This window comes from Rana temporaria, chromosome 2 (assembly GCF_905171775.1).
Source record: "Rana temporaria chromosome 2, aRanTem1.1, whole genome shotgun sequence".
In the NCBI taxonomy this organism is placed as follows: Eukaryota; Metazoa; Chordata; class Amphibia; order Anura; family Ranidae; genus Rana; species Rana temporaria.
Genome location: NC_053490.1, coordinates 402,098,971 through 402,119,564, shown reverse-complemented (window position 1 = coordinate 402,119,564; position 20,594 = coordinate 402,098,971). Strand labels below are relative to the sequence as shown.

Here is a 20,594-nt window from a genome sequence, read left to right as displayed (position 1 = left end):
GGTATGAAGTCAGTTAAGGTAAAGCCATAATTATATCCTTATATGGCCCCCTTTTTTTCTTATATATTAGTGAGTCACAATTAAAGGAGAAATACATTTTCTCCATCAGGGGGTGGAACAAACTACCCAATACAGGCATACTGTGTGTCTGCATAGTGTCCTTTATCTCTAAATGGCCAGCCAAAGGATGAAAACGGACCACAATAATACAGATGGGCGTTTGTGTGATCAGTTTGGAACAAAGAAGAAAGGGGACTGGCTGGATCAACCAGGTACTTCAGTTGGATAAAGTACATAAAAATTATGGAGACTATCATTTATAAAATATACATATGTGAACACACACAAAAATACATATTTCAGGTAACATACACTTTAAATTTTTTTTTTTATTTATTCAACTTTATTGCTATCACAAGGGATGAAAAACAACATCCCTTGTGATCGCTTGGGCAATGAGGGGTACTTTTTAATGAGAAATTGCCCTCCAAAGCAGTCAATTAAACACAGATTGATTTGATTGGCTGCTTTCCCAGGGAAAGAGCATCAAAACTGGAAGTGATGATGAACTCCTCATCGCTTCTAGCTTCATTTGTCACAGAGGAGAGGGAGAAAGGCATGTTCCTCCTTTATCTGTCTGCAGCTGACCCAACTGCTTGCAGCAGTCCCTGGCAGAACAAGAGAGCCCTGAAAAGACAGTGGGAGGTGGCGGGAGGCCATTCTGAGCCCTGTAAAAGGGATTAGGTGGTTGTGGAGCTTCTTGAATAACTTTTACCGAAAGCCGACTGCCGACTGAAAAATCTGATACCATAATCCTTGTAACCAATTAATCCTGAGGCCATATATATATATATATATACACACACATACACAGCCTAAGGACCGCAAGTGGTCAATAAACCTGTGCTGTGTATTTACAATAGAAGGCAATGTGATGTAAATGTGAACTGGGCACCCCAAAAACTGGTGTGAGACAGAGCAGCTATGTTGTTTGAAATTCATAGCAAGCCATGACATTGTGTTTTTTTTTTTGCTTTTTTTTTTTTAGCAGCAGTAACCCCTCCTTTAAGAACATGGCTACATTTGGACTTCATCTTATACAGTTAAACTTTTAGCTGCATTCCAGAAAATCCTTATTAGGCAATTGAGAGGACGACGCAGACATTTCTCAGCCCTATTCAAGGATAAGCACCTTTTAAAAAACGTTACACCTATATTCAGGGTGTTACATGTAACATATCTCCTTCTAGAGCTATGACGGCACTGAGCGCTTCTGGCCTGTCGGCCTAGGAGTGACATTTCTAGATAGGATTTCCACCTGCTGATTGCCATGGAGGTTGGAGCCCAGTGCGGTGATTTCGGCGGTTGAGGAGATCCATCTGTCCCTGCAGAGGGCTGTATCTGCTGGCGCATATGACCTTGCTATTAAGGAGGTCACCAGTATCTGGTAAGGGAACACTTATGAGAGTCCCCGATTTCCAATCTGGGACTCTCATACATCTATCTCTCTTTCCCCCTCCTTTTTCTTCCTTGGTGAATCCTGGACTGTGTCTACTCATTGGGCTTTGTTTTTTCCTCCCATTAGTGCTCTCTTTCTAAGTTTATATGGACTCAATGTATTTTACTATATGTGTTTTTTTTCACTAAATCAATTTTAGTAATCACCTTAATGTTCCTAGTTTACTATAAGCGCAACTTATATTTTTTTACCACTTTGTACACCATAGAGATGTTTGATGGTTTTTGTTGCTGCTGTTTTAATTTTCTTTTTTGGTCTTTTCCTTTTATAGCACAGTATTAACCCCTTACACTACATGTAACATATGAACTGGTCCCTGCACCCTCCTGATCACCCCGCTTTGCCAGCAATCGGGGACCTTGTAGTTCTAAATTAACTACCAGAATGCTGTTGAGTCTCCTGTCGTTTTTAAAATTTTCACTTTTTGTTTGTGAAATGGTAGGGGTACAATGTACCCCTTACCAATTCACATAGGGGGGGGCAGGATCTGGAGTCCCCCTTTGTTAAAGGGGCTTCCAGATTCTGATAAGCCCCCCACCCGCAGATCCCCACAACCATTGTGCAAGGGTTGTGGGGATGAGGACCTTGTCCCCATGATAAGGGCATGTGGCCTGATATGGTTCGGGGGGGGGGGGGGGGGGTTAGCGCTCTCTCGTCCCCCACCTCTTTTCTTTCAGCCTGCCAGGTTGCATGCTCGGATAAGGGTATGGTATGGATTTTTGGGGGGAACCCCACGCAATTTTTTTTTTCCATTTTGTGCAGAGACTTTTCTAAACACGGGAATCATGCGATTCATTACAGGCATACTATAGACAGCCCCCAGGTACAACATTTAAAGGAACATTTCATTTTTATTGTTTCACTTTAAGCATTTTTTAAATTAATATTATTAAAATTAAAGCCGTTTTTAAAACTTTTTTTTGCATTGATACATGTTACCTGGGGCAGGACCCGGCTCCCCAAACACTTTTTATGACAATAACTTGCATATTGACCTTTAACCACTTCAATACAGGGCTTTTATACCACCTCAATAGCTGGCACTTCTCTCCTACATGTACAAATCATCATTCTTTTGAAAATTACTCAGAACCCCCAAACATTATATATATGTTTTTTTTTTTTTTTTTAGCAGACACCTAGGGAATAAATGGTTTAATGAATTAAAAGATAACAAAACAGTAAAGTTAGCTAAATTTTTTTGTAAAATATGAAAGATGATGTTACACCGAGTAAATGGATACCTTTCACTCTTTAAAATTTCACACTCATGGAATGGCGCCAAAACTTCGGTACTTAAAAATTTCCATAGGCGACGCTTTGAATTTTTTTTTACAGATTACCAGTTTAGAGTTAGAGAGGAGGTCTAGTGCTAGAATTGTTGCACACGCTCTTATGCACGCGGCGATACCTCACATATGTGGTTTGAACGGCGTTTACATATGTGGGCAGGACTTACGTGTGCGTTCGCTTCTGAGCACGAGCTACCAGGGACAGGGGGGCGTTTTAAATAATCTTTTTTACACTTTTTTTTTTATTTTTTTTATCATTTTTTTCCTATTACAAGGAATGTAAATATCCCTTGTAATAGGAATGGTGTGTGACAGGTACTCTTTATGGAGAGATACGAGGTCAATAAGACCCCAAATCTCTCCTCCTGGCTGGAAAGCATGAGGTTAGGGAAAAAAATAAATCTCTGATCTTATGCTTACTAGCCGCAATCGCCGCAAGCAGTGTCAGAAAAAACGAGGGGTGGGGACAGTAATGAAAAGAAGACCTAACTTCACCCCAAACAAGCAGAGCTCCTCAACGGAGGAGTTGCAACTTTAAACAGGCGCCTGCAAAACCTTGCGGCCAAAGAAAGCAGCTGAAGATGCACTGACATCAACCTTGTAAAATTTGGAAAAGGTGTGAACGGACGACCAAGTCACCGCCTTACACACTTGTGAGACAGACGCTTGATGTCGGAAAGCCCAGGAGGCACCAATAGCCCTGGTCGAATGCGCTGTGACAGGAAAGGGAGGCGCCCGCCCCTTAAGGGCATAGGCCTGGACGACGGTCTGCCTGATACATCTAGAAATGGTGGCCGACGAGACCACCAGGCCCTTCTGCGGACCAGACACCACCACAAACAGTAAGTCTGACCGGAACGGAGCCGTAGCAGACAGGTACACCCGTAGAGCACGTACCATGTCCAAAGTATGGAGCAAAACCTCTTTGGGATGCGACGGTCGAGGACACAAGGAAGGAAGAACAATGACCTAATTCGAGTGAAAAGCTGAAACTACCTTCGAAAGAAAAGAAGGTTGCGGGCATAGCACCGCCTTATCCTTATGAAGGACCAAGTATGGTGACTTGCAAGACAAGGCCACCAGTTTAGAAACACATCTGACAAATGTAATGGCCACTAGAAAGGCCACCTTCTGAGACAGAGTCAAGAGAGGAATTTCTCTGATGTTCTCAAAGGGATGTTCCTGGAGAACTGAGAGCACCAGATTCAGATCCCATGAAGGAAGCGGTGGTCTAATTGGGGGAATCGCATGTCGAACCCCCTGCACAAACGTACCCACTAGAGAAGGGGTCGCCAAGGGGCGTTGAAAGAAAACAGCCAAGGCCGAAATCTGAACCTTAATGGTGCTTAAAGGCAAGTCTCTGATCCACTCTACGCTGCAAAAACAGCAGGACCCTGGAAACCGAATACGTTCTTGGACACCACTCCATCTCTTCACACATAGAGATGTAAGCCTTCCAAGTGCGATGGTTGATCTCCCGCGAAGATGACTTCTGTGCCCTCAGCATGGTGAAAATGACCGAATCCGACAGACCTCGGTCTCTTAGCACCTGGCTTTCAATAGCCATGCCGTTAAAGCCAGCGACTGTAAAGCCAGGGTGCATCCGCCACCAGGTGCACAAGGTCCACATACCAGGGACACTGGGGCCAATCTGGAGCGATGAGTAATCACTGTGATCCCCTCTGCGGAGCAGACGAGGAAGCAACTTCAGTGGGGAAAAGGCATAAATTAACCCGATATCAACCCCATGGGGCCATCAACGCATCTGCCCAGAAATCTCTGGACCTGGCCACGAACCTTGACACCTTGCGATTGAGTCGAGAGGCCAGGAGATCCACGTTCGGTGTGCCCCACCTCTGGCAAAGGAGCTGAAACACCTCTGGATGTAACGACCATTCCAGCATCTGGCGACTCCTATAGTCTGCCTGCCAGTTTTCTACACCCGGAATGTAAATGGCTGACAGAGCCGGCACGCTTCTTTCGGCCCACCTTAGGATGTGAGCGACCTCCAATGCCGCAGCCAAGCTCCTTGTTCCCCCCTGATGGTTGACATAAGCCACCACTGTGGCATCGTCCGACTGGATCCTGATCGGACGTCCTTGTAGCCTCTGCGACCACGAGGAGAGGCACAGCCTGATCGCTCGAAGATCTAGTACATTGATCAGAAGGCGGGATTCGTCTTGAGTCCAGCGACCCTGGGCCAACTGGACCCCCCATACTCCACCCCCCCCAACCTGTGAGGCTGGCGTCTGTTGTGATCACAGTCCAATGGAAAGGAAGGAACGACTTCCCAGACTGAAGAGCCGGGGATCTCAGCCACCAACTCAGGGAAGCCCTGACCAGGTGACTTACCTGGACCTGACGATCCAGAGACAATGGAGATCTGTTTCATTTGGACAGGATCTCCTTCTGCAAGACTTGAGTGTGGAATTGGGCATACAGTACTGCTTCGAAGGAGGCTACCATGAGGCCCAGAACTTGCATGCAAAAAACGGAGAGACGACCATTTGCGGGATGCTAGCAATTTCACCGCCGACTGGAGTGTCTGTAACTTCTCCAAAGCAAGGAAGACCTTCGCCTCCGAGGAGTCCAGGATCAAACCTAGGTACTCCAGACACCGACTTCTGAATGTTCAGCACCCAAATTCCTGGAGGGTCTGACTGGCTATAGACACATCCCCCTCTAATTCTGAGCCAGAAGCAGCTCTCAGAAGAAGATTGTCTAAGTAGCCCACAACAGCAATGCCTCGCTGTCTCAGCAAAGCCAGAATCGAGGCAAGCACCTTGGTGAAAACTCTTTTGGCTAGGCCAAAGGGAAGAGCCACAAATTGATAATGTTCTTCGCCGACCGCAAAAACCGCTCATGTCTGGTGCAGATGGGGACATGCAAGTATGCATCCTTGATGTCCAGGGACGGCAGAAAGGCCCCTGGATGGAGCGCAGCAACCACCGAACGAATTGATTCCATCCAGAACTTTCGCACCCTCATAAAGGCATTGATGGCTTTGAGGTCCAAGATTGGACTAAACCGTCCTTCTTTGGGACTACAAACAGATTCGAATAGAAGCCCTGAAACCTTTCCTCCAGTGGCACAGGTAAAATTACACTGCACTTGAGCAAGTCCTGCACTGTTCCCATTAAAGCAGACCGACGAGCCGGAAGATTTGAGGCAAAGAATCTGTTTGGTGGACAAGAAAGAAACTCGATCTTGTACCCCAAAGTGACCACCTCGCAGACCCACTTGTCAGAGAGCAGGGAGGTCCACCGAGCTGCAAACCTGTCCCCCCACCCTTGAGTCGGGCAGGGGCAAAACTTCATGCGGTAGCACCCAGAGATGCTTCTGTCCCCCAGCTGGAGCTTTGTCAGTCTGGGAGGATCTGCCAGATGACACTGACTGACGAAAATACCGCTTCTGCGCGGAATAGGAGGGCCTCGGCTTACGGCGTAGCTCCTTCCCCTTAAAGCAGTGTTTCTCAACTCCAGTCCTCAAGGCGCCCCAACAGGTCATTAAGGGGGCCGCATCCAGAGTGGCATCACAGACATACACAAGGCCCTGTACCAATTGGTCAGCCAGCCTTACGCACTCAGGGGGGAGCTGATGCTCCTCCACTGTCTGGTGCAAAATCTTTGCCCATTCAGTAAGCATCTGAGACACCAAAGTTGCAGCCAAAATAGGCCGCAACGCAGACCCCAGCATGGTGAACATGGAACGCTTCACAGCTTCGGACCTCCTATCAGTAGGGTCCTTAAAGGCAGGGATCCCCTCTATGCATGAGGGCATTGGAATGGTTTCCTTACCCAACATTGTTCTTTGAAACAATGGCCAAAATGTTGCGTTAGTATGACACTGGAAGCATAATTAAAAAAAAAATAATCTTTGCATGTGTTGTAATACTGTAATTTTACCTTAAAATATGCCACACAATATTCATGCCATTTTATTAAATATTACAATATATTATTTAAATCACAATGGAATGTAGACAGTATACAAAGGTACAGGTATAGGATTTTTTTTTAAAACCAAGATATTTAAAAAAATATATATTTATTTGTTTTACAACACTGAGCAATGAAAGGCCACAGGAATTAAATATAATTTTCATTCACACATTCTAATAACATTGTAAAAGAATTCAGTGCTCACATCATGCATACAATATACAAAATGATAAATATAGCTGCTCTACAATATGCAAAATGAGAGTCCCCAAAGAAAGTTGCACAATATATGTATAGGATACACGGATACAAGGAAAATTTTGAAATGATACAAAGCCACAAAAACATAAGCACTAGAAACATTTTTCTTTCTTAAAGATTGATTAAAAACATGTTATGCAGTAAAAGGCTCAGTTTAGGAAAAACATGATAACTATAAAATAATGTAACAGCATTGCTGACTGCAGTAAAGTGCATGCAAAAAAAACCTTCCACTGCAAACAGAACATGTTGTGGTCTAGTCAAGTTGTGAAAAGGATAGATAGTAGTGGTATTCCCATTGTAAACCTTCAGGTCTGTAGAATTGGGCACATTTTTCCAGAATCAGAAACAGTGGTGGCTGGTGCTCCATTTCTTGGGGAGGGGGGGGCAGGGCAGCAGCAAGCAAACCAAACCGCCACAGCCTCCCCGGGTCAGTTGCACCTCAGACACCCCACCCCTTCACTCGTTCGTCAGCCCCACATTTACCCCATCTAGGTCGTGAGCAGCACTTCATTATGCGTCTCCTCCTCCTCGGCGACCAATACGATTGCTTCTCTTCTCTGCCAATGGGGTCTCAGGACCCACTACCTGATTGGCCGGGAGGAGAATCAGGAAGACAATAGCAAATATTAATTTTCTATTGTCACACAACTGGGTGAGCTCAGGGCACAGTGCTCTGAGCCCCGAGCACACCCTTTTTTGAAGCCTCTGGCACTAATCAGATGCTTCCAAAAAGAAAAAAAAAAAAAAACAGTGGGAATCCATTCGCTCAGCGCCCTGCATGTAAATAAGGGACCAGGTGCATGGATTAGGGGGGCGGCGCCCCTTATGGACGAGCCACCACTGATCAGAAAGCACCCATACAAGGTATACTTGGTAATAGTAAGTTTTTGCCCCAAAAGAGCAATTCAAGGAGACACAATAATTACAGAAATCATTTAAAAAATAAATAAATAAAGAAAGTCAGATCCCTTGAAGCTATTATTTTTATACAGGGTCTGGTTAGGAAAGCAGACTTCATGTCTGCATAAGTGATGTGCATAGAGATTCTTTTGGTGAAGCTGGGAATCCAAGACCTTCAGAATCTGAAGCTCAGTAGTACCTATTCCACACTGTGTGCAGGTCAGTCCCATTAATTTTGGGCACAAACCCTGTACAGTGTGATGTGAGAAAAACATCTAAAGTATCAATTATAATGAGCGAGTACCAAAAAAACCTGTACTGCTGAAAACTTCAGTATCAAAGTTTGGCTTAAAAGGGAACATTACTTGCATGCCAACATTAACTATGTCAACAGTCTTGCTGGGACGGACACACGACAGTATCAGGAAGGCCAAAATGTAGTTTCTTTGAGAAAAGGCTAATTCCGATTCCCTTCAGTGTTAGCCACAAGTTTGAAGACCTGTGGACCATGCCTAGTGATCATTTCTAAAGGGCAATATCAAAGATCAGATTTACTAATCGCTTTAGCAGAAATCGTGACCACATGTCTAGGCTTTAGCTCCCCTGTTTAGCACTAATTAGATCATATTCCCCATGAAAGGTAGGAAATTCTATTTATTAATGCATCCAGTCAAGATGATTAACATTTGCGAAGATCATTTTAATGAAAAAAAATAAATATATATCAAAATTGTCATTAATACTATTATTACTTGTGGAAAATAAGCTGGATTGTAGCAATCTGTTGTAATCTGCTTTACAAAATTTTCACTTACATCCTATAGTTCCTGAGTTACTAAATGTTTTTAATAAAGAGGCTATTTCTTCCTGTAGTAAAGCAAGAAACTCACTCCCCTCTTCAAACAAGGGACAATAAATGGGGTCTTTACACCACTCACTATTTACCATTACTTTGTGCGATACAAAAACGAATGTTCCCCCAAGACATCAGTTTGACAGGAACCATGAACTTTATTGGCCTGCAATTAATGATTAGGTCCTAACCACATAGAAAAGGTGCTCTTCCTGAAAGATGGGCCAACACTGACTTGTACTGTTTAGGAAATATGGTTGTAAGTCAGCTGTTATTCTACTGTACAGCATGAACGGAGGAGCCTGAAGATTAAAATTTCTTGCCAGAACACACAAGCAGATATGTAGCCTTCATAAGAGTACACAGGTGGCAGATTTTGATTTTTTGTCTTGCAGGCTCTGGATATTTTCTGGGTTTTCCTGAAGAGGCGGCTCAGTAACTTTAGCTTCTTCCTGCTTAGTGTTCTGATTTTCATCTTTGCTGCCATTTGTTTTTTCTGCTTGCTTGGTCTTCTCAGGACCATTTTCTTTTGAAGAATTAGCTATGCCTCCATTTCCTTGCAGGGACTTCTGACTTGTTGTAGATCGTCTTTTAAATAGTGATAACTGAAAAAGAGTAAAAAAAGTAAGCATATTACTTCATAAACCTTATATGACAAATGAAAGCCACTGTATACAACAATAAATAATTTAAAAACTAGAGTTCTCAGTAACAATGACTATAACACATATAAAGTGAAGAATTCTAATGATTTTGTGGTATGTAATATTCTAATAGGAAAGGATAAAAAAACATATTTAGTAATCAATGTAAATTCATGTGAATAACGGCACTCTTATATTGCATATCAAAAGTTGCACTTTCATATACATATGCTGTATATATTTATAAAATTGCAAAGTACTCAAAATAGAAATTAGTTAAAGTGCCAACATATTGTTGACGTGAATTATTACATTATTTAGCTGGTTACATTCACATGTATATTGTTATATACGTTGTAGATTCCATTTAACCGCTTACGGACCAGCCGATGCAGTTATACTGCGGCAGGCTGGCTCCACGAACCATCGTAGCTGTACGTTGGTCGCTTTAAGTGGGCTAGCAGGCACGCCCGCTGCATCGCGGGGGTGATGATGCTAGCGTCCAGCGGTTGCGATCTCCGGGCACGAAAGGCAGAACATGGACGCACATGCCTGTTCTGTTCAGTGAGGAAATGCAGATCGTGAGTTCCCAACTGCTAGAACCACGATCTGTAATTTCCTCTAGGTCAGTCCCTTCAGTTAGAACACACATTAGGGAACACAATTAACCCCTTGATCACCCATTAGTGTTAACCCCTTCCGTGCCAGTGACATTTTTACAATAATCAGTGCATTTGTATAGCACTGATCATTGTATAAATGGCAATGGTCCCAAAAATGTGTCAAAAGTGTCCGATGTGTCCGCCATAATGTCGCAGTCCCAATAAAAATCGCAGATCGCCGCCATTACTAGTAAAAATAAATAAATATGCTATAAATCTATCCCCTATTTTGTAGACGCTATAACTTTTACGTAAACCAATCAATATACGCCTAGTGCAATTTTTATTACCAAAAATATGTAGAAGAACACATCTCGGCCTAAACTGAAAAAAAAAAATGCTTTTTAAAAAAAAAAAAAAATAATTGGGGAGTGCAGAGTGCAAACAATTGAATTTTATTTCAAAAGTGTCGCTCATTTTTTCAGGCAGAGAAGAGTGTCCGTTGAGCCTAGATCGCCGAGTGTCCAATGTGTCCGCCATATGGTCGCAGTACTGATAAAAATCACAGATCGCCGCCATTACTAGTAAAAAAAAAATAATATTAATAAAAATGCCATACAATTATCCCCTATTTTGTAGACGTTATAACCTTTGCGCAAACCAATCAATAAACGCTTATTGTGATTTATTTTTTTACGAAAAATATGTAGAAGAATACGTATCGGCCTAAACTGAGGAAAAAAATGCTTTTTTTATATATATATATTTTTGGGGGATATTTATTATAGCAAAAAGTAAAAAAATATATATATTTTTCAAAATTGTCACTCTATTTTTGTTTATCGCACAAAAAATAAAAACCGCAGAGGTGATCAAATACCACTAAGAGAAAGCTCTATTTGTGGGAAAAAAAGGATGCCAATTTTGTTTGTGGAGCAACGTCGCACATCCGCGCAATTGTCAGTTAAAGCGTCGCAGTGCCGTATCGCAAAAAGTGGCTCGGTCATTGACCAGCTAAATGGTCCGGGGCTGAAGTGGTTAAAAACACCATTTTAAAACACAGAGGGCACATGTCAATGGGCTTTTGCTTGCTTCAAACAAGTTTTTCATTCCTATACAAGTCTAAGGTAAACAAAAATCCTAATAAAGCAGGCCAAATGCAGGTCACAAAGGTCACCCCGCAGGTCATATGCACCTTTTAGGGCCGGATTACACCTTAATAACACAGGAACGCGGTCCGTGTTCATTTATGACTGTGTAGTGCAGTGCGTTTTCATGCATGCACCACCTTTCAAGGACACACTGAGCCGGATCACATGGTACCATAGTACCATGCGTCCTGGGGCAGGGAAACGCACACCGTTCACAATCTAAATGTGGGGTGTTATTAGTATTATATGGACACCTGCAGCAGATCACACACCCATTGCATTTGAATGCGTGTTTTGTTCTGGTCAGAACAAGCCCTCAGTCATTTCTAAATAATCTCAGAAGTGTCTCAAATTGATGTCAGATTGAAGCCATTAACAGAAGCCCAAAGGCCTTTAACACAGACCCTTACCCTTACCCTTAAAATGTAATTGTAACATTTTATATTCCTAATATGTGCCTGCTGTAACATTTACATGAAAATGTTTTCCGTTTTCTATGTATTGCCTTCCTTTGTGTGAAATCCCTGTTTTTCCTAACAGTCTCTCTGCTTTCCTATTAAAAAATGACCACACCAAGTAGGGGAACACACTGTGGTCAGTTCTCTAGCCATGTTGGGAACTCGGTGTGCTCTTCTCCAATGATCAGACTTGTCCTGACACCCCACCCCCGCACAGCCATTCACTGGGAAGCTCAGTGTGCTGCTGTTTCTCCATCCCCCCAGCTCTTAGGCAGCTGAAAACAGACATTATGTGATCACTTATTTAAAAACAAAAAAGTGTTTATATATTTTTTTATGTCTATACACAAAATGTTTTGCCTTTATTTTCTATTTTGAAACCTTCCTATCTAAACCCTGCCCATCTCAGAAAAACTGCAAGGGCGTTGCCTATCTTCTTGCACTAAAGTGCACTGCAGGTGCATAATATTAACTCAGTACTGTATATGTGACTTACCCGTCTTGTCTTCTCAAACAATGTTGATTTGGTTACATCTTTTTCTGAAGAATGAACTTCATTAACACCTTGTGGATTTTCCAGTTCTGCAGGTGAATTATATTTATAGGTAAAAATAACATTTCTGCTCATAGATAAGATTACAATTTGCTTATAGACTGAATATGGACTGGCAATTCTAAGAACACATAAAAATTTGAGTTACCAGTAGTCTTTCAGGACAGCCACAATGAGACACATGGTCTCCTCCCCTTCCTCTGGAAACACTGCGTCAGCCCATAAATTCTTACTTCCCCTGCCAGACTTCAGTTTTTACAAGATCACCTCCGGCCAGCTGGGGAGACACAAGAACACATTAGTAACATACCATCAAAACTCATTACCATGCTGCGTTCTGGTCTTAAGCAAGAACCCCAAATCTCAGGAGGGTAACTAGGGCTGTCCTGAAAGACTACTGGAAAAGACGTTACCGGTAAGTAACTCTAATTTTCCCCTTTCGTCTTTCAGGATAGCCACAATGAGAGGATAAGCGAGCACTTACCAACTAGGGTGGGACTACAGCTTGCAAAACCTTTCGACCAAAGGCCCTGCTCGCCTGCCGACACCATATCCACTTTGTAATGTTTCACAAAAGTGGAGTAGTTTGACCATGTCGCTGCCCTACATATCTGTTCTGGCGTAGCTCCAGCCTTTTCCGCCTGAGAAGCTGCCAAAGCTCTGGTAGAGTGTGCCTTTATACCTTTAGGGATCTCCTTACCAGCTAGGGTATATGCCTGTCCAATGGTTGCTCTGAGCCATCTGGCAATAGTGCGTCGAGACTCTTTGGAACCCTTTCTGGCCCCAGAAAACAAAACAAATAACAAGTCTGACTTACTAAATTCCTTTTCAGCTCTAGAGTGCAGGATGCATCTCCTGACATCCAAAGTATGAAACCTCAACTCCCCCTCACCTGTGGGGTTGGGACAAAAGGAAGGTAAAACTACTTCCTAACTTCTGTGGAATTTCGAAGTAACCTTGGGTAAAAATGGTGGATCGGTCTTAAAAATTATCCGATCTGGAAAAACAACACACAAGGGGGGGTCTAACAGATAAGGCCTCCATCTCCCCGACCCTCCTAGCAGTAGTCACTGCAACCAAAAATACTGCCTTTAAGGTCAGTTCCTTTAGAAAACACTTGTCTAAAGGTTCAAAGGGGGGACCCGTGAGAGTCTGCAAAACTAAGGACAGGTCCCAGCTGGGGAATGGTGGGCCCTGAGCTGGTCTCTGCCTAGAGAGAGCCCTGAAAAACCTGACTACTCAGGGGTTAGAGGCCAAGGGTTTTTCTAGGTATGCACTAAGTGCTGAGATCTGTCCTTTGAGGGTACTTACGGAAAGACCCCTATCTGCGCCACACTGCAGGAATTCTAGAATGGCTGTGGGGCTCTGCACCGAACAGGAGTGTCCTATGCACCACTTATTAAAGCAAAACCTTCTGGTAGATCTGACGAGTCTCCTTCTTCCTGCTATTAAGGAGGGTGGCAATTAACCTCTCTGAAAACCCCTTGGATCTTAGGATGCCCTCCTCAGTAGCCAGACCGCTAGTCTCCACTTGTGTACCTGAGGGCAGAGAACTGGGCCCTGCGAGAGGAGATCCTCTTGGGGCGGTAGAAGAAGGGGAGGTTCTACAGCCAGCTGCTTGAGCACTGAGAACCAAGCCCTCTTGGGCCAATGTGGTGCCACTAAGATCAGGGAAGTGCTTTCCAACTGAAACTTCCTCAGCACTGCGGGCAATAATACCGGTGGTGGGAATGCGCAACACCCCCAGTGCTCCCTCTCCTCTGTTTAGAGAGAAAAAAGAGAGAGAGTGCCTTTGCATTTTCTTTTGACGCAAAGAGGTCCACCTCCGGAGGTCTCCATCTCTTGACCAAGACACTGAAGACCTCCTGATTGAGGACCCACTCGCTCTCTCTCTCAGTTGCTTCCAACTGAGAAAGTCTGCCAACACATTATTCTTGCCTCTCAGAAAGACTGCTGAGAGTGAGAGAGTGTTAATCTCGGCGCAGCCCAGGATGTCTGTTGCTCGTGCCGCCTTGCTTGTTTAGGTAGGCTACGGTCGAGGAATTGTCCGACCTCACCTGAGTGTGGTGTCCCCAGGGTTCCTCTTGGAAAAATTTGAGGGCCAGCCCCACTGCCCTTAGTTCCTTCCAATTGGACAATCTTTTCGAGCCCTGAACTGGAAGGGACCCCAGGTAAGCCCCCCAGCCCTTGCCACTTGTGTCTGTGGTTATTACCTGAGACACTGGGATAAGCCCCAGCCGACCCTGCGACAGGTTTGTAACCTTCCTCCACCACCAGAGGGATCTTTTTACTTGATCTGGTACCTGAACCAAGGTGTCTAGAGCCTCTAGACTGTGGTCCCACACCCTTAGGACGAAGGCCTGCAGGGGGCGAAAGTGCAGTCCTGCCAATTGGACTGCTGGGAGGGTGGATGTCAGCAGACCTAGTGTTGACAGAGATCTTATCGGGACCTGCTAGTTGCATTGTAGGAGGGTCACCGCTTTGTCTAACTCTAAGACCTTCTCTGTTGGGAGAAACACTTTTAAGAGTGTTGAGTCCAACCAGAATCCCAGGTATGTGATACGCTGTGAGGGGATGAGACTGGATTTCTCCAAGTTCAGTAGCCACCTTAGGGCCGTTAGATCCAGATCTTTGGAAAGCTGTTCTGGGGATGCTGCGAACAGGAGCAGGTCGCCCAGGTACGCTATGATGGACACTCCCTGGAGGAGCAGAAACGCCACAGGTTCTGCCAAGACCTTGGTAAAGATGCGGGGAGATAAGGATAGCCCGAATAGCAGAGCCTGGAACTGCAGGTGTACAATTGTTTCATCTAGGTCTACCGCTACCCGCAGGAAACTCAGAGTTTTCTGCGATCAGGACGTGTAGGTACGCATCCCTGAGGTCCAGAGAAACCATGAAGCAGTTGTGGGGAAGGGCCCTGACTGTGAATATCGACTCCATGCGGAACCGCTTGTAGGTAATTGACCTGTTCAGGGGTTTCAAATTCTGAATTAGTCGGAATTTCACGCAAGTCTTCTTCACAACAAAAATGTGTGAATAGAATCCCTTCATCTTTTCTGCGTCTGGAACTCTGCGGACCACGCTCTGGTCTTCCAGATCCCTTAGGGCCCCAAGCAAGGTGTCAGACTTTTTTCTGCACTTGGGTAACTGTGTAAACAGGTATCTCTTGGGGGGGGGGGGGGACTTGAAAACTCTAGGTTGATACCCCCTTCTTATGACCCCCAGGATGAACTGGTTTGGAAAAATTGCCTCCCATTGTGGGGGGGGAAGGTCCCCAGTCTTCCTCCCACCCTGACTGGAGAGTCATTGTTTTTTGCTGGGCTGCTCAGGAGGGCGAAAAAAAGCCCCTCCTCTGCCCCTGACTTTCAGGGTCCAAGACTTCTTCTGCCCCTCAGGCTTGGGTGCCCCCTCTGTCTTTGCGGACAAAACCCCTTCTTTGACTAACGGGGCCTTTCGTTTGAGAGGAAAGGATTTCTTCCTATCCGCCGTGCGGTCTAGAACGGTTTCTAGACCTGGACCAAAGAGTAGGTCACCAGTCAGGGGTATCCCGCATAACTTGGCCTTAGAGGCACTTCCACCCGGTCAAGTTTTGAGCCAGAGGACTCTTCTGGCAGAGATAGCCAGGGTCGCTGAGGCGTCAGCTATATAAGTGATACCTCGCAGGATTGTGGGAAAGAAGGACAAGATAGTACCCTTAGCCGTACCGGCCTCAATGTGCTCCTGGATCTTGTTGAGCCAGTGCTCGAAGTTGTGGTCCACAACTGTAACAGCCATCTCTGACTTTAAATTACCCATTGTAGAGTCCCATGTCTTTTTAAGAAGGGAGTCTATCCTCTTATCCATCACATCAGCTAAGACCCCCATGTCCTCGAACGCTAGGTCCGTGTTTCTGGAGACCTGGGAGAAGGCTGCGTCTAATTTGGGGGTCTTATTCCAAATAGACGCCGGGTCCTCTGAAAAAGGAAACCTTCCTTTAAGGGACCTGTAAAAGAAGGGTTTCCTCTCAGGATCCTCCCATTCCTTTTTATCTGGGTTAACCAATACCTCATGTACTGGAAAGACTCTTTTCTCTTGTTCCCCCAGACCCCGATACATTTGGTCATGGAGGGTTAAGGTCTTTTTGTCGGTCTGGATACCGAGGGTCGTATAAATTGCCCTCAAGAGGTCCTCTACCTCATCCAGGGACAACTTATATCTGGAGGGCTTGCCGGATTCCCCATCCTGGCCCTCCTCCTCTGAGCCTTGAGAATCAGAGGTATCACTATCAGGACGTGCCTGTTCAACGCCGGAAGGACCTGAAGCCTTCTCTGCCCTCTGAGTAGTGGCAGGTTCGGCAGGTGCAGAGCCCTGAGCCAGCGGAGGGGTTGTATCCTGAGAGACGGGATTAGAAGGGAGTTGAAATCTTTCAAAAATAGTTTTAAAAGCATAAAAAGGTGGACGAGAGTTCCTTTACGGAAGCAGCTAGTCCTGACTCCTGCTCTGAATCCCTCTCTCTAACTAGGGTGTCTATACAGTCCCTGCAAAGGACTTTTGCCCATGACTCCCCTAGAATATCCCTACAGGAGGCACACTTCCTTCTGGAGGTATGGGACGACTGACTTTAGAGTAGCTTTCTGAAAAACATGCACAAAAAAGGGCAGAAAAAAAATCTGAAAAATGGGCAGACAGATACAACCCCGGGAGTGCACTGACCCTCTATCCTGCAGGAATCAGAGCCTCCCCCCCTGACCACCCTGGGGGATTGCCCCCCCATAGACAGAAACCATGTATAGAGGGGCATTCCTAGGTAGAGAGGAACCCACCCCAGGGTACTCTTACCTTAGGAAGGCTGGAGGTAGTGTCACTGGGTGTCGATTGAGCGCCCGCTTCCGACATAACCGCAGGTGGTTGCTGCTACGAAGTCTCACGCTGCCTGTGCGCGTTCCCGACTCTCTCCAGCGTTTGCCTGGTCCCCTATCAGCTCCGCAACCCGGAACCGGAAGTCGCGGGTCAAATGGGAAACATCCGCCCTCCGCCGGAAATGATGTCACCCGCCGTCCAGCCCGCTGGTTCCAAAAAATGTGGCCTGTAGAAAGCAGGGAGAGTTAGGATGCCTCCCTGTGGACTCGATAGGGGACCCCCTTAGCCTGCTGCGGCACTCGACAAGGATGGGGTGGCTCCAGATGGTGGGTAAGTACCGCGTCTATAGTATCCCTAGAAGCCCGTGCTTCTTTCTAGGTCTATAAGTGGCCTCAGTCCCCTGACTGACCGGCCTGGTTCCAAGCACAGTGTCTCCCCTTCGGAGGAAACACTAACAACTGAAGTCCGGCAGGGGAAGTAAGAATTTATGGGCTGGCGCAGTGTTTCCAGAGGAAGGGAGGAGCCTATGTCTCTCATTGTGGCTGTCCTGAAAGACGAAAGAGGGAAAATGCTGCCAAACTTGGAATAAATAGGATGCATGCTTATATATATCACAAAAGAATGATATACGCTTCATTTACTTGTGGTCCAGTTTGTGCTTTGCACTTGGGAATAGGTAAAATTGCTGGTGTCCACATACCTCCCAACTTTCACACAGGAGAAAGAGATAACTTTCATAACAAAATATGTAAGCAAAGGACACCTCTGGACACGACCCCAATTACACAAACCATGTAGAAGTAATACACAACGATCATAGCTTTTTTCAGTTATATTGCAGTAAAGAGTGGGTAAAAGGACAAAAGGGCCCACATGTGTGAAAATTCACAGGTCCACCCATTGACAAGTTACCGTGCTTGTGGTTCACTTATGGAAAAATGTGTCTAACGGGAGGGGTTTCATAATTATCAATCAGCTGCAGCACCACCTGCAAAGCACTCATAAGGAAAGCTCCTGGGTCTGCATCCTTTTAGATGTGATTTCCTATTGGGAGTGTCTCACCAAAAACTACACTTTTGTTGCAAGGGATGCCTGAAATCTGACTTATCTTAGGGCAGACTTCTAGGAAAATCAGTGAGCCAATCACGCAAGCAGTAAATGATGTTTCTGGGGGGGGGGGGGGGGGCGTTCTGTACACATTTTTTACACATTTAACCGATGGATTTCCCCACAGACGATCGTTTTTTTAACCATCAGATAATTTTAAAACAGGTTCTAAGTTTTTTCACCGATAGCGATAGTGCAGCAGACAAATCGGACACGAATACAGTAATCAGTGTTAAAAAAAATGCATGGTCACTGTACTAATGACACTGGCAGGGAAGGGATTAACAACTGGAGCGATCAAAAGGGTTACATTTGTTTCTAGGGAGTGCTTGCTGTGTGTGTGTGCGCGCTTGTACTGTGGAAAGGCAGAGATCCGTGTTCCCGTTTAGCAGAAACGCAGGATCACAACCTTCCCTTCACACAGAATGGTGGATCTGCCTTGTTTACAAAGAAAGGCCGCGGTTCTCTCTCTCTCGAGATTGGCAGGTACCGGCGGACGCGATGTCCAATCACAGCGGGAGCGGGTCCCTGGCAGCACGCCTGCACTCCCCAGACACTAGAGTGCAAAATCATGTACAGGTACGTGACTTTGCAGAGAGAGCCGCCTTGCCACTGTGTGTGTGTATATATATATATATATATATATATATATATATATATATATATATATATATATATATATATATATATATATATAAGTTTTATATATAGGTTTTAATTGTGTACCATTACAACCTTCCATCCACCGGCATCCTAACATCCAATGATGTCAGCTGATAAGGAGAACATCAGGGCACCTGCACAGCATCCATTTACCCTCCCCTGCCCTTCTCTGTCAGCACTGGGGGCACATTAGTTGAGTGAGGGAGAGAAGCTGAGGGACAAGAGAAACACTGGTATACTAATCAATACCAGTGTGTAACGATGTATTTGCTTTGGAAGAATAAATCACCACTAATGCTGGATTTCCTACATGTTCTGGATGTTGCTTCATTTTGTAAATCTATTAGTTGCGGGTTTTTTTAAATTTTAGAATGGGGTGCCTTGAGATTGGGCATAATTGTAAAGGGCGCCTTGACTGAAAAAAAGGTTGAGAAACACTGGTTTAAATTATGTATATTTAATAGTTAAGATACCCATTTCCTCCATTGAAAACATCATTTTTGAGTGCATCATGCAGAGTGTGAAAAATTATACGTACCACTGGCTGTTTTGTTGCTGGAAACAGTCTGCTCAGTAATTTTAGTGACCTGATAACAAAAAGCTTAGATTAACCATGATTTTGCAGTTGGACAACTAAATATATACTGGCTATTGTTTAAAAAGAGATGAGTATATACCAGTTAAAAACATTGTACTTTTAAAAAAAGTCTAAAACTCTTAAATAGCATCGTCTCGGAGACCAATGGGAAGATTTAGAGCAAAACTACATTGTAAGTTTACACCCCCCCCCCTAAAAAAAATACTTTTTGGGTTAAGCAGGCCTGTAAGAGAGTGCCCTTCTCTTTAAGTATTTAAAACAAGCATGAGACCACATGGACTTTGCTGAACCAAAACACACTTGCCTATGAGTAGCACTGTTTAATTCGAATGGTCTTCATCGGTACAAGGTTGGTAGTTCTGGCCAGCATGTGAAGCACAAAAGCTATCACTTTACTATAGGACACAGTAACACAGGCATTAAAGGGGGTGGCCAGGAACTGTAGTTCTCCTAATTATACCGTATGCTGGCTACAGCAAGCTTTTACCATTAACATTTTTACTCTAGCTCAGTACAAATGTAAATGGTAATTAAAACCGATATGTCCATGAGGTGGTATACACCTTGGTTGCACCTAACTTTCCATAAGCCAGCAGATTTTTTTAAAATGCTGCGATTCCTGAATGCTCACTTGGAAATATATGCAAAAAACTTTTGAAAAGGAGAAAAAATAATTCTGGACGTCTATATAACACTTCCATTTATTAGATGTTTGAAACAATGATATAGCTATTGAACTACCTACCCATGGACAGTACTGCTTCAGTCTAATGAACCTCATCTGCAAGGGGCTGGAATTCTGGTCAGCTTTTGGATTGACTTAGGAATGCCTTTATATAGATACTCTATGTATACACACAATTACATAAGGACAATGGCCATCATTACATGATGAACAATATTTTAAACACTGTCAGGGTAATAATCATATTAAAAACCCCCTTCTGTCATCTGCATGTGAAAAAAGGTATTGTACAGTACAGTATAACTCAGTGATCAAAATGTGGAAACCACATTACTTACTTTTCTGCTGTTACAATTTTAGTTTCATAAAGACACTCTACAACACAGTTGTCAAACACAAGGCTCGCGGGCTGAAACTGGTCCTCCAGGCTATTTCATGTGGCCCTCACACCTCTCCTCCAGACCCCTACTTTCAAGCAATGCATCCAGCTTCTTCCCAGCAGCAGCATAAGGAAAGGGGGGTGCA

The 20,594-nt window shown here is 44.5% G+C and overlaps 1 protein-coding gene across 1 annotated transcript in view; it reads right to left on the bottom strand.

Moving 5' to 3' along the window:
• Window positions 1–8,595: 8,595 nt before the first annotated feature.
• The window catches only part of RPGR (retinitis pigmentosa GTPase regulator), a 150,549-nt gene continuing 138,550 nt past the window's right edge, over window positions 8,596–20,594 (bottom strand). The window contains exons 15-17 of the mRNA XM_040338120.1: window positions 19,325–19,373; window positions 12,121–12,206; window positions 8,596–9,374 (exon numbers count right to left, since the gene is read on the bottom strand). Coding sequence (XP_040194054.1) covers window positions 9,120–9,374; window positions 12,121–12,206; window positions 19,325–19,373 — 390 coding nt within the window. The 3' untranslated portion in view covers window positions 8,596–9,119. The remainder of the gene's footprint in view (window positions 9,375–12,120; window positions 12,207–19,324; window positions 19,374–20,594) is intronic.